At 44.0% G+C, this 13,991-nt stretch overlaps 2 protein-coding genes across 2 annotated transcripts in view; one reads left to right on the top strand and one right to left on the bottom strand.

Moving 5' to 3' along the window:
• doc2a (double C2-like domains, alpha) overlaps positions 1–5,321 on the top strand; it is a 41,857-nt gene extending 36,536 nt beyond the window's left edge. The window contains exons 9-11 of the mRNA XM_084370442.1: positions 742–823; positions 1,788–1,884; positions 2,452–5,321. Of these exons, the coding sequence (XP_084226568.1) occupies positions 742–823; positions 1,788–1,884; positions 2,452–2,588 (316 nt within the window). The 3' untranslated portion in view covers positions 2,589–5,321. The remainder of the gene's footprint in view (positions 1–741; positions 824–1,787; positions 1,885–2,451) is intronic.
• A 966-nt stretch (positions 5,322–6,287) lies between these two features.
• LOC311267389 (uncharacterized protein) lies at positions 6,288–12,109 on the bottom strand. Its single transcript, XM_084370443.1, has 2 exons — positions 11,881–12,109; positions 6,288–10,982 (listed from the first exon to the last, which is right to left on the bottom strand). The coding sequence occupies exons 1-2, from the start codon at positions 12,071–12,073 to the stop codon at positions 9,940–9,942; spliced, it is 1,236 nt and encodes a 411-aa protein (XP_084226569.1). The 5' UTR covers positions 12,074–12,109; the 3' UTR covers positions 6,288–9,939.
• Positions 12,110–13,991: the final 1,882 nt, after the last annotated feature.

Raw genomic sequence — 13,991 nt, 5'->3', positions numbered from 1 at the left:
TTTCATTTCCTTGTGTCTTTGAAAGATTCAGCCTGAACCTCAGATTTATCTTTCAACCTTTCAATCCCTTGAGGAGGTTCCAGACTTCCCGGTTGGGACCCGTCAGAAACTGGACTGTCTGATGCTCCAGCTCAGGGCTCAGCTTCACAGGCAGATCTCAGGGTACCAGGGGCCTGAGATGGAACGAGGCCCCCTGCTGTCTGCGGTTTGTAGAGACGTTACATCAGACGTGGCTCCACTTCAGCATCTTTATTTCCTCATATCCTCTGTTAAAATAACGGATCAGAACCGGTGGCAGTTCAGTTCTGTCTGGCTCCCACGACAGCAGCCACTGACGAAGATGAAGATGAAGAGTGGCGCTCAGGCCTCTCCGTCCTGCTGTGAGACACTGAGCTCACAGTGTGTGTGTGATTAATTATTAATTGCTGTTTCATTAATGATGATTTGCATGATTTCATCAGACTGCAGAGAGCTAACGTCGGCTCCCGGCACTCAAACACTGCTTTAATGAAGCACACGGAGGCGTTTCCACTCCTGTAACTTCACATCGTCATGTTTTCTCTTAATGGGTTTTAATTAGGCTCACAGCGATACATGACGCAAAAATCTAGCTTCTCTGTTTAAAGTATCTGGAGGTCTCTGCTCTGATCGGGAGCTTCACCTCTGATCAGATGGATTCTTACACAGAGCGAATGAAGGGGAATAATTTACCACCACTGACTCACACCTCTCTGCCCTCAGATACCTGAAGCCCGACATCGAGAAGAAGTCTAAGCACAAAACAGCGGTGATGAAAAAGACCCTCAACCCTGAGTTCAATGAGGTAAGATTTCCCAGGTGCCCCAGCACGTCCAGCACCGACCCTGAGCTCCACATCAGCTCCACATCTGGGACCTCATTACAGAGGATGTTCTTCACCTCTTGTCCTGCCTTGAGTTAAGACAGTAAAAAGCCTAACGTCTCTCCTGAACTCATGTCTGAGTCCCGTCTGACCTCGGACCTCGTTTTTATCTTAAGTAGAACTTTAAGACTTCATTCTTCATCATCACCTGTCAATCACTTGTCTCCGGCTAGCTAGCTCGCTATAATCGACAAGAAAAGCTTAGCTTCTCCAACAGGCTAACATCAGTGTTAGCTTCTCCCACAGGCTAACATCAGTGTTAGCTTCTCCAACAGGCTAACATCAGTGTTAGCTTCTCCCACAGGCTAACATCAGTGTTAGCTTCTCCCACAGGCTAACATCAGTGTTAGCTTCTCCTACAGGCTAACATCAGTGTTAGCTTCTCCAACAGGCTAACATCAGTGTTAGCTTCTCCAACAGGCTAACATCAGTGTTAGCTTCTCCCACAGGCTAACATCAGTGTTAGCTTCTCCAAAAGGCTAACATCAGTGTTAGCTTCTCCCACAGGCTAACATCAGTGTTAGCTTCTCCAAAAGGCTAATATCAGTATTAGCTTCTTACAGTATTAAACAGTATTTCAGTGTTTATATTGTTGTATGTCATCTTCATGTCATTAGCATACAGAGCTAACGGAGCATTTTGAATCTATGCCTCTATAAGATTATTCAGTAATGAATTATAGCTCAAATAATGTAGGATTGTTTCTGTAAACATCATCCTCACCTGAGTTCAGAGACTTCTGACATCACAGGTGTTGTTCTTGTTGAAACAGGTAACATGATGCATTCATGAGTCGGTGCCGGTTGTAGTTTTTAACACTGTTGTGTGTGTGTGTGCTTGTGTGTGTGTGTGTGTGTGTGTGTGTGTGTGTGTGTGATCGCTGCAGGAGTTTTTCTATGAGATCTCCCTGTCCGAGCTCACCAACAAGACTCTGGAGGTGACGGTGTGGGACTACGACCTCGGACGCTCCAACGACTTCATAGGTGAGGCGCTGACGGCTCGTCCTGAGCTCAGTGAGCTTCATGTTGGATCTCAGGGACATGTTTCATGGTTCAGTGAGAACGTCTGAGGAAATAATCACAAATCAACTGAACATATTTGACAGGAAGGTCCTCTGTTTCAGCTGTAAATATTAATGAATGTAACACAAGCTGCTCGTTAGTGTCAGCAAGCTGCTCAGAGGGAGCTTGTGTATGTTTGTTATGATTATTAATGCATTTTTATTAGTCTAACCATCTGTATTACTGCCTCACCACTGATCACTACACATATCTGTGTATCAGTACATTAATATTCTCGCTGATTATTTATCTGAGAAGCACAGTTTCATTAGTCTTGAACCTCGTTCAGCGTGATGTGTTTACTGCTGTTTGTGTGGAGAAGTTAGTTTCAGGTTGGATAGTCGACGGTGTGTTAGCAGCCAGAGGACGGTTAGCTTCACTGAGGGAGCGTCATAACAAACATGAAACTGAGCACAGATATAAATAAAAAGTGAACACCTGACCTGAAACCTTTAATTTGAAGTGACTTCCTGTTTGTTGCTCCTTCAGGTGGCGTCTGTCTGAGCTGTCACTCTCAGGGCGACGCCCTCCGTCACTGGATGGACTGCCTGAAGAACAAAGGCATGAGGGTGGAGCGGTGGCACATCCTGTCCAATGAGCTGCCACGAACCCTCGGCCACGACTAAACCTGTCGAGCAGCATCATCGGTGCGTGCAGACGGTGGCTGGCGAGGATCACATGAGGTCCTCTGGTTACTTTATGGGACGGACTGGAGATACTTCACCACGGGAAGCAGCGTAATTGAAAGGGAAAGTGTATTATAATAAGAACCACCGTGACGGGTGGAGAGCAGGGTGGAGCTGGAGCAGCACGGTGGTGTGCCTTCATTATCCATCATCCAGAAGAAGAAGCTCGTCGGCTCCATCAACACTTCATCACACCTGCCCTCAGCATGAAGCTCATCCACATCAGGGTCGGACCGACACACTCGACTCCTGAGGGGCTGAACGAACACGGCTCAGTCGACACCTCAGCCGAGGATGTCGGACTTTAAAGTGCATGTTTCTTCTCTACTACAGATTGTGAATCAAACGTCCTGTGATCTCTGGAAGAAAAATCAGTTTTGGTGTCATGACGCCGCCTGTTTGTGCATGTTGCAGCCTGACCTGCAGTTTGTTCTGTCAACAGTCACAAGAAGTTCGAACCATCTGATTGTTCAACATCGAATCATCATGAAGCACGTCGCTAGAAATATTACTCCAGGTGTAGCCAGAGATTTTAAGAGAACGTAGATAAGACGGAGCTGCTCAGCTTCGCCTCCGATCGCAGTATCACAGCGAAAACTTCCCCCACAGCCCAAAAACATCATCCCCTCAGAGCGCCGTTATGAAAGAGACACCAAGAACTGCAAACAGCGTCCATGATGACTCTTTACATTACGAGTTTTTGATTCATGGAGGTTTTATATTTGTAAAACTTCCGTCAAACTGAGAAAAGTGATTTAAAAATCTGAGGTGATTTTTTGAGGGAACTTTACTGCACCAGGAAGTAAACGCTGAAGCCAGAGAACTTCTCTTGGCGACTGATTCTCATTGGTTTGAATCGGCGCCATCTTTGCATCTGGTATCTAGTTCTTCTATAAATCTGTGGGTGTAACCTTTAATTAATGTTCCAGGAACATCATTTCAACCTAAAGACCGGAAAAAGTCAACCTTAAATGTCCCCACAGCACACTAACGTCTGGCAGATGTCAACACGAAGATGTTGGCGAGACGTCAAACAGATACCGACCTCTCGCCATCGTCTTCTTTATTGGGAAACGTGCTCCAGACGACGTCTTTCCAACAAGACGTATGTTTACACTGTCCATTTATTATCTGTATGATAAGTTTACAGGCTTCTGTCACTGTGTGGTTCACTTCCAGCAGCAGAAGTCTTGGTTAGTTTCAGAAAAGATGGTTTGTATTAACATAGACGCGGTAATATCAGATTGCGCGCCATTTCCCTGACACAGCGCTAACATGTTAGCTCAATCTGGCCTTTGCAGTACGTTTCTTTTCGTATAGATCACTATTATATCAAGATCGAGCTAGCTGAGCAGTTTTGTGTTTATTTGTGTGGAAGTTACTCAGTTTAGGAAATCCCACAATCTGTAAAAGGCATTCGTTAGCTCGAGTTGGCTAGCTGACTGGACAGGGACGAGAAGCCGTCTCTGTTGCTGGGTGGTAACTAAGGACCGATCTACTTCCTGGAGTAGTTACCTCGATTTCTTTTCATGTAGGAGCCTAAGTTTAGCTAAAAAGCAGCTTTTTATTCTTCTTCTCACCAGCAACCATCTTTACCAGCCGTCACTATCAGATTCACCAGCTGCCGCTAGCTAGCTAACATTAGCTCCATGATGTGCTGCTAAAAAGTAGGATTTCGAGTATTTTGAGGAACAACTGTGGGAGCTGCTGAGCTCACAGAGCTCCTTGTTTACTGATTTTCACTTTAACTGATTTAATGCTAGCTCGGTTAGCATTGGCTCTGGTTACTGGAGGAGAGTTTAAGAGCCAAAGCTAAAGTTAGTCAGAATTCAGGACCAGCCTCGACACAACGGACATGCTAGTGATCGACCGGGTTTAACCTCGTTAACTCAATTAGTCACGTTCTCCTTTGCAACACTCATTTACTACAGTTGGTATAAGCTAATTTAGCAAATTTCCCTGTTATGGGGCTAATGAAGGATTATCTTATCTTAGACAGCTAACTGGACATGCTAGCTGGACATGCTAACGATCACATTAGAGCAGATAACTGTTTAACACATCCTTTACAACTTATTCTCCTTACAAACTGATGTTTTGTGTTTAGTGTAAAAGCCTCCCGCCACACTGCTGTGCCTGGTGACGGTTGCTTAGCTATGATTGGACAATCACTGTTTGGTGGGCGGGGCTTAGTGAACATCTGATCAGCAGCTTCCATTTGAAACCTGTACAGCCGCCATGTTTCACCTTCCTGTTGGTCTGTGACACACAGATCTGATCTCTTGCACTTCTTAATACGACTGTGAACAACTGCATCCTTCTGTCCATGATGATGATGATGATGATGATTTTAATACAAGTGTTCTTCCTCTCTGTTGCATGATGCAATATGTTGATATACTTCTTTATATCTGTGATATATATATATATATATCTCTGCCTGTTTTCTAACTCAAAGTGTTGAGGTGAGACATGATGACACCTTCAGGTACGTCCTCTGTTTACAGTGTTCTTCTTCATCTCTTCTGCACGACTGAATGTACGACTGTGGCTTTCTATACGATATCGTCGACCTGTTGTTTACACTGAGCTCGTGCTTTACAGGTGATCTTACATTTCTATCAGGTGTTTTATGTACGATGATGCAACAATAAATTTGGAATGCAACAGTGACTGAGTCTGTTCTCACACTGTGACGCTCCTCAGGTGAGTGAGTCACTGCTGCCCCCCGCAGGCAGAGCAGAGACCTACAGCTGCACCTGCACAACAGCACACTGCTGTAAATCACTTTTATTACTGCAGGTGAGTTCGTGTCACCTTGTTCAGTCAAAGTAGTGAAACTACTGCGAAATGACTCTGATATTTATATTTAGCACAAAAGTCAAAGTTCAGAAATAAATACTTAAATAAATAAAAATGAATCAATTAGTAAATAAAATGGAAAGTTAATGTATTTATGTATTGAGCCGTTTATATATTTCTTCATTTGTTTGTTGTTGCTGCTTCAGTCCTCCGTACTTTACGACCCGTCAGTGTTATATGTTATATCACTGGATCAATATTGATAAATTAGTGTGTGAGCTGAAAATCCGCCAAACTCAGAAATAAAGAAATGATTTAATTCATTTAATAATTAAGGTCCTTAAGCAGCTAAAAAAAACTGCTGATACATTTATTATAACTGCTTATAAATGCATGATAAAATATTAATAATCTTAAAGGTTTAAAATAACATAACAAGTGAAGTAAAAAGTCATCAGGCTTTTTATTAAAGGTCTTAATCAATATAAACTGATCATAAACTTGTCAATAAATGTTTATTATTAACACTCATATGAAGCTTCACCTCCACCTCTAACAAATCATAATGATATAAACTGATCAGCTGTAGACGTGTGGTGAGAAACTGAGCCTCAAAGGTCAGTGAACGCCTCCTGAAACAGGAAGTGAAGTAATCAATACAAACCGCAAGTAAACAATCAATACTGTGAAGTGTGAGAGGCTGCAGAGCTGCAGGCAGCCGGGGGAATGTAACCGAGTACTTTTACTCAAGTACAAATCTCAAGAACTTTTAAAATCTGACCTTTTATAAATCAAACTAAAATCTAACTGGAAGAAAAACTGTAGTTTTATAATCGAACAGTTTCACTGAACATTTATTTTGTAAAAAAAAACAAGATGTTTCACATTGATACAAAACAACACTGATCATCAGAGCTGATCACCAGAGCTGATCACCACAGAGCTGATCAACACAGAGCTGATCACCACAGAGCTGATCACCACAGAGCTGATCACAGAGCTGATCAACACAGAGCTGATCACCACAGAGCTGATCACCACAGAGCTGATCATCAGAGACGCTGAAGCTGTCGACTGTTTGTTCTTGTTGACTGTGAAACCTCAGATCTGCAGTCTGTCGTCTCTGCGGCGTGAAGCAGCTTCCTGTCAGACGTCTCGAGCCAGAACGAGATCAGACTGAAATCAACACTGATGATTAAAAGAAAATAAATAATGTATTATTCTATTTTTACGACAGCAGAAACCATCAGTTCACATCTGGAAACAGCTGCAGAGACAAGCAGACAGATGTTGACCATGTGAGACCAGTTTGCTTGTTTTAAACAAGTTTATACGTGTAAGATGTCGGCGACCTCAGAGGTCGTGAAGAGGGTCGGGACAAGAACTGTATGTTTTCAGGTCATACTGAACATTTTCATGTAGACGGATCACTTTATAATATCACATCCACAGAGCTCGTAGCTTCTCCTTAACAACACTGTGATGGTTGGCGGTTCAGCCAATAGAATCACTCCGTTGGTGTCACGTGGTGTCGGTGCTTCATCAGCCCTGGTTGTTGCCAGTTTGTGGAAAAAAATATATAAATGGCTGATTTCTACAGGAAGCACCCAGCACCTGTACCGCCCTAATGTTAGCAATGTCAACATTAGCGTTAGCAACCTGAGCTAGTGCAACAAACTGGAAACCACTTGAGGGGCAGATGTTTGGAACAACAGCTGTTTGAGGCGTGAAAACAACGACACGATGATGAAACATGAACTTACATTTTCAACATCATGTGAACAGATATCAGTTTTGACGTTATGCACCGTGTTGCACGGGTATCTATTGATGTTAGCATGCTAACCAGTTAGCCCTGACCCTCCCTGGTTCAAAGCTCCTGTGTCAGCAGTGTAAACACCAACTAGCTACACAGCTAACCAAGCTAACAAGCTAAAGGTAGCTACAGATGGAGGTTATTCTGGTGATGTGCTGCCCGGTCTGTCTCGACAGGTTTCTTACATGTTGCACCTTTAAGTTAAATTGTATTTCTGGGTGTGACAACCAGTACAACCAGTCAGTCTGGAGCTCTGGAGGGGGTTTCTAATAAACTGGCAACTCAGTCAAACGTAGCATCACATCAGCATGAGATATTTAAGTGACGACTGAGTGTTTCAGAAGATGTAACGTGTTCCTGTAACTAAAATATCCGACGACACATTGACAGATTTGTGCTGTAAATCCATTTGAATCCGACAGGAACTGAAGAAACTTTCATCAGAACCAGTTCAGGAAGTACAGTTCAGTGCAAAGTGACAAATATTTGACTTCCTCGCAGTTTTTGCTTTAGTCGTCGCCTCTGCTCGGGGCTTCGCTGTAACTCTGCTCAGCACTCAGGTGTCTCTCAGCTGCTGGTCGTCGCCCCACAGATCTGCCTGGAAACAAAACTTCAGACTAGAAAATAAATAGATCAATAAATATGAAGGCCTGGATGACTTCATGTCAGTGTAGCTGCCAATAAACTGCATCCCGTCCCGATCAGAACACAAACTGCATTAAAGACGCTCAGCAGGGACGAGGAGGAGTTCTCCTGGAATCCTTGTCACTGATTGGCTGCTTGTTATGGTCCATAAAGGTCGTCCTCGAAAAGTCAAATATATTATTTTTTACTGCAGGAATAAACTGAGGCCACATCACAGAGCTGCATCACAGAGCTGCAGCACAGAGCTGCAGCACAGAGCTGCAGCACAGAGCTGCAGCACAGAGCTGCAGCACAGAGCTGCATCACAGAGCTGCAGCACAGAGCTGCAGCACAGAGCTGCATCACAGAGCTGCAGCACAGAGCCGCAGCACAGAGCTGCATCACAGAGCTGCATCACGGAGCTGCATCACAGAGCCGCAGCACGAGCCAGCAGGTCGTAACATCTTTACACACTAAAACATTTGGACGTGTTCGCAGCGAGTTAACGAGTTCAGTGTTTTACTGACGTGTTGTTCAGGTTTACAGCCTGAAAACGACAAACTTTACTTAATTCAACATGTTCTTTAACATTCTCTTGTCAGACGTAGCAGTAAAGTTTGAATTGAGAAATAAAAGGTGCATTCAAATAGAAGCCTGACTCATAAGTCCAATAATTAATAATTAGTCCAATGAAAAACATTTGCTGCTCTTCTTTATCTTGTTTGATCGTCAGTTTTTGGACAACTTGAAGATTTCACGTCAGTATTTCTTGACATTTTTATAGACGAGACGATTTACTGAGAAAATAATCTGCAAATAGTGAAAACGACCAACGACTTGCTGCCACATCAGTGCCTGAAAACATTGATGTTAACAATAAATATGATAAAGTTGATGATAAAGTACGTTTGTGTAAGTGCTGGTCTTAAATACAATTTTGAGGTACTTGTACTTGAGTATTTCCATTTTCTGCTACTTTGTACTTTTTCTTTTTATCATCAGCATCAGTAAAATAATCCAATAATGTAATTTACCACACTGAAAGAAGACTCTGCATAACAAGCTGCTGATATTTTAAGTTAATTTAGTTGATTCTGTACTTTTGTACTTTAATTATGAACGCAGGACTTTTACTAGAAACTAATATAAACAGAGTATTTTCACAATGTGATGTTTGTAGTTTTAACATTTTTACTTTGTAAAGAATCTCAGAACTTTCTAAGTTCTCTGTCGTTGACAACTGGACTCGTTTCAGTTTCATGAAGACGTTTCATCTCTTGGCTGAAAGAGGAAACGTCAGGCTTCCTCTTCTGACAGCGAGCATCAGCTGAGGTTGAAGAGAGTCAACGACCGGACCGGACCGGACCGGACCGGACCGGAGGAGTGCAGCTCTTTGGATCATCTAACAAGATGCAGAGTTAACATTTAAAATGTGTTGTTACTACATCAAACCCTTTTTTATGCTTTTAACGTAAAATGTTACATTAAATCGCCACATTATTGAATGCAGTCTGGTGTGATGTTCTCAACACAGCAGATCTTCAGTTCAGAACTTGGATGAGTGTTGAAACGTCTTCAAGACACTGAAACGAGTCCAGTTGACTACGACACAGCAGCAGCAGAACTCCCATGACCTGGATGACTGAGGACCTTCAGCAACTTCTTCCAACTCTGGTCCAGACCAACTTCTAAAGACAAGCGGCAGAAACGTGGACGCTTCAAACAAGATCGATTTTACGCGTTGTTGCGTTCTGGAGCGCGTCACCTGAACACTGTAGCCACGACTGAGCCGGCTGACTGAACAGGTCTGGACGCAGCGACATGTTTACGACATGTTTACGACACGATGAGTTTGTCTGTGATGTTTTTAGCGTGGACGACGTTTCTGCCCCTCAGAAAACAGCTGGTTGTCTGTTTAGTGTGTAAAAGACAATCACATGATGACGCTCGTAATAAACATATGTTTGTGCATCTGTGTCCTTCTGGCTTGTGACGCTCACTTCCTTTCATTAGTCTTCATTCTGAGTGATGTGTCTCTGTGTGGACCAATCAGGCGTTAGCCACGTAGCACATGTCCTTCTTCAGGTGTATCTGCAGGCCGCTGGCGCTGCTGAAGGTCTTGGAGCACTGGACGCAGCGGTACGCCTTCTCTCCTGAGTGTGTGCGCTTGTGTTTCTTCATGGTGTCTCCGTCGCTGAAGGTGCGGCAGCAGTACGGGCAGCTGTACGGACGCTCGCCCGTGTGGATGCGAAGGTGTCGCCGCAGGTTTCCTCTCTGGCTGAAGCTCTTGGAGCAGAAGGTGCAGCGGTGCGGCCTCTCGCCCGTGTGCGTGCGCAGGTGACGCCGCAGGTCCGCCGACTGCGCGAAGGATTTGCAGCACCACTCGCAGGCGTAGGCTTTTCTCTTCTGCTCCAGGTGGAGGCGGAGGCTGCTGGCCTGGCCGAACGCCTCGCCGCAGCGCGGACAGCGGTGGACCAGTTCTGGGATGTACCCGGCTGCAGTGACATCATCGACTGGAGGCTTCTCCTGAGACAACTTCCTGTTTCCGTGGACTTCACGTCGCTCTGCGCGCACCACCACCGTCCTGCCTCCATCTGATCTGTTCCTGAACGTCTCCTGTGTGACCGGAGTGTGTGTCAGAGAGTCCGTGTGGCCTTCAGGTTCACTCACGTTGTATTCCTCAGGTTCAGTTTTAATCTGCGGGGCCGGACCGGGCCCCAGCTCCTCTCTGACTGCAGGAACTTCAACATGGACTTTAGGGGCTGAGGCGGACGGAGGACTCAGGGTGGAGTGAGAGGGAAGAGGGGAAGCTTTCACCAACGCCTCTGTCTCAAGGTCGGGCTTCAGCGCCGGCTCCCAGGCCTCAGCAGGCTTCTGGTCCCCCGGCAGGATCCCCGGCCCCGGGGACGGGTCGCCGTGGACCGACAGTAACTGCACAGAAACGATCTGCTCGTGTGTCGGCTTGGCTGTGTTGGCTGGAGGCTGTCGGGGCTGGTTCAGCGTGGAGTCGGGCTCCTCAGAGCGGGGCCTCGGCTCTGGATCACAGGACGGCTGCTCAGGAGCCGCAAAACCAAGACGGGACCGGGTCGACCCTGAAACAACACAGAATAACACGACAGTTAACACAGAAATATTAATATTACATCACTGACGCTGAGGCTGAGGCTGAGGCTGAGGAGGTGAAGACGGGCTGAGCTCTAACGTCAGCTCTGCTCTTCATGTCCAGATCTGGACTGTGTCTTCACCAACATGCTGTGAACATTCACATTCAAAGTAAACCAGCTCAGGACAACATGAGCTCAGTTTTCAGTTGTTTTTTTTTTTTTTTCATATTTCAGAAGTGATGATTTTTGTGTCCATTCATACATTAGTTAATGAAAAACACGAATAACAAGTTAAAAGTGAGCTGAATTCTACTTTAATGAAAAAGTGAATCAATGACAATCAGCTGACTTTGTGAATTTAAGTTGAAGAAAGTAGTTTATTTAGCCAGTAGTCCCAAAACTGAAGATCATACTGAGTAGAGAACATCACGCCAGACTGCATTCGATAATGTGTCAATTTAATCTAACATTACACATTAAAACACAGAGAGCATGAACATGGATTATATTTTAGATTCAGTCGCAACACATTTCAGTCGTTAATTCGGCACATAGTTAGACCATCCAAACAGCAGCGCTTCTCAATTACAGTAGTTAACTTTATTCCGGAACCTGAACTGATGCTCGGTGTCAAAAGAGGAAGTAAATGGAAAAAGGCACCGAAAAGTCTCATTTGTCAGAACATTTGGACCGAGTCGGTATATTTTACAGGTGCCGAATTTAAGAACGACTCCTTGTCAACAGGAAATAACTTTACAGTCTGTTTTTTAGTGGGAATTTAGCGCTGTTACGCGTGCGAAGCTTAAACTTGACGTATTTCTAAGTGAAGTTTGGAACGCTGTACTGTCACAGCTCGCCTGGGAGCTAGCTGTAGCTCGGCCCTTACTCAGCCACTCCGTCTCGGCCTCCAGCAGCAGGATGTCCCGCAGCTGCCTCCGCAGGCTCTCGTTCTCCCGCTTGGTCCTGGCGGTCTCCTCCCGGTACTCGGTCACCGTGTCCTCCACCACGTCCAGGATCTCCTTCACCACGACCGTCAGCCGCTCCGTCAGGTAGGCGTTCAGTAGCTGGAGTTTGGTCATTTTGGCACCATGAACAGCTGCGGCTGCATCCACACCGGAAACAGCACAGACAACAACAAACGAAACCGGAAACGGCGCTTCTCCTCTGACAGGTGCTCCTTCAGAATAAAAGTGGGTTTTCAAAAAAATCTGAATTTAGGAAAATCCTCAAACTGAGTGTGAAAGAGGAGAAGTGACGGTTCAGACTAAGTGTTCTGACATGTTTGTTCATTTATTACTCGACGAACAGTTGCTAAGACTGTTATCTCAGCAGCTACAGTGAAGAATTCATCTTAAAAGGGTGTAATTAACTTTCTTCACATCAGTTTGTGACCTCTTCTCTTCTGCAGACTGTGATCACAGCAGACGTTTTACTGTGAAGCTCCAGAAATGTTCTGTGAAGCTGGAAACTTCACCTGACCTGACTCACCTGACGAGGTGATGAGTGGATTTGTATTTCTGGGTGAACTGTTCCTTTAAGGACATTTTGATTATAATATTTTTGTTCTTTTAACTTGATTGTAATCAGGGTTGGGAGGGTTACTGTAAAAATGTATTCCAATAAAGTTATTAATTATATTTTAAAACATGTAGTATTAAAGTATCACCATATTAAAGTAATGTAACTTGATTACTTTCTGTTACCTTCGGATTACCTCAACATTAAGCATATTCCATTAAAGACAGGACGTATATTTATGTAGACCAGAGTGTGAGACTTGTGAAGTGTTGTGAAGAAGAAGAAGAAGAAGAAGAAGAAGAGAAGAAGAAGAGAAGAAGAAGAAGTAAACAGGGTGTCACCAAACCCAGATTTAAAGCAACATTATGTAAATTTTACATCAATTCTGGAGGAAAGTATTTGGTTTGTTGAGTCTCGGCTGTAGCTCTGGTTGGTTTTTATCCATGAAGCTGTAAAAGATGTTTGTTAAAGCTCAAACTAACACGATGAGTTCTGGTGAAGACAAACGTGACTGTAGTGAACTGCTCTGTCTTCACTCAGGTCTTTTATTTTGAAAGTATTCTCCAGAAGCACGTGTGTGCTTTCACAGTGCTGGGCTGAACATCACTGGTCTGGGTCTGGTTCTGGTTCTGGTTCTGGTCTGCAGCCTGGGGAATTAAATGTGCTGCAGTTCCTCACTGTGGCCACAGGGGGGCAGTGGACACTCACGACTCCTGCAGCACATCAACACAGACAGCGTCACACTGACTCCTTCAAAATAAAACACAAATACATGAGATAAATTCAGTCCGTCGGTTTGTTCCCAAACATTCATGTCAGCATTTATTTTATTTTATCTGCAGGTGTGTTCATGTTTATGTCCTGATGCAGAGGTCACGTTGTTTACTAAACATTAATATATGAATGAATGAATGAATGAATGAATGAATGATTGTCTTTATTGAAACCTCTTGATAACATTAATAATCAGTATGAACATATTGATTATCGCTGGTGGAGAAGGTGTACTGTCTACAGTAGTGGTGCATTGTTGGGATTGTGCTCCGTCAGCAGAAACTCAGCAGGACGGCGACAGAGAAGGAGCACAAAGCTGTCATCAGCTAACACAGACCAAACAGGAAGTGGGCCCATCTATCACCAGAATAAGAGCACTGATATCACATTATTATAATTTAAGGTGAAAATTTCACTTCAACAATTTTACTGTTCCTACAAACAGGAAATGTTTTTGTATATCAATCAATCATCAATCAATCAATCAATCAATCAATCAATCAATCAATCAATCTGTGGAGTGAAACTGAGGCGTTTTAATGCAGAGCTAAAGGGCCAAACACAAAGCAGGCTGAAATAAGGTATAAAGACATGATTCTCACCAGTACAGGGATGAAGAGGGGCTCAGACAATCACCAGCTGTTTATTATTTATTTATTCTATTTTATGTGTATGAAAATAAGCTATAATCCTCATATTGTATAT

Source organism: Pagrus pagrus (genome assembly GCF_965226575.1).
Source record: "Pagrus pagrus genome assembly, chromosome: 13".
In the NCBI taxonomy this organism is placed as follows: domain Eukaryota; kingdom Metazoa; phylum Chordata; class Actinopteri; order Spariformes; family Sparidae; genus Pagrus; species Pagrus pagrus.
This window is presented reverse-complemented; position numbering and strand designations above follow the sequence as displayed.

What these genes read in the sequence shown, in the direction of transcription:
- LOC311267389 (XM_084370443.1), bottom strand. Translation starts at nt 12,073, where the DNA reads ATGACCAAACTCCAGCTACTGAACGCCTACCTGACGGAGCGGCTGACG. An exon ending in GGCCGAGACGGAGTGGCTGA is followed by an intron (nt 10,983 to 11,880) that starts GTAAGGGCCGAG and finishes GTGTTGTTTCAG; the next exon opens with GGTCGACCCGGTCCCGTCTT.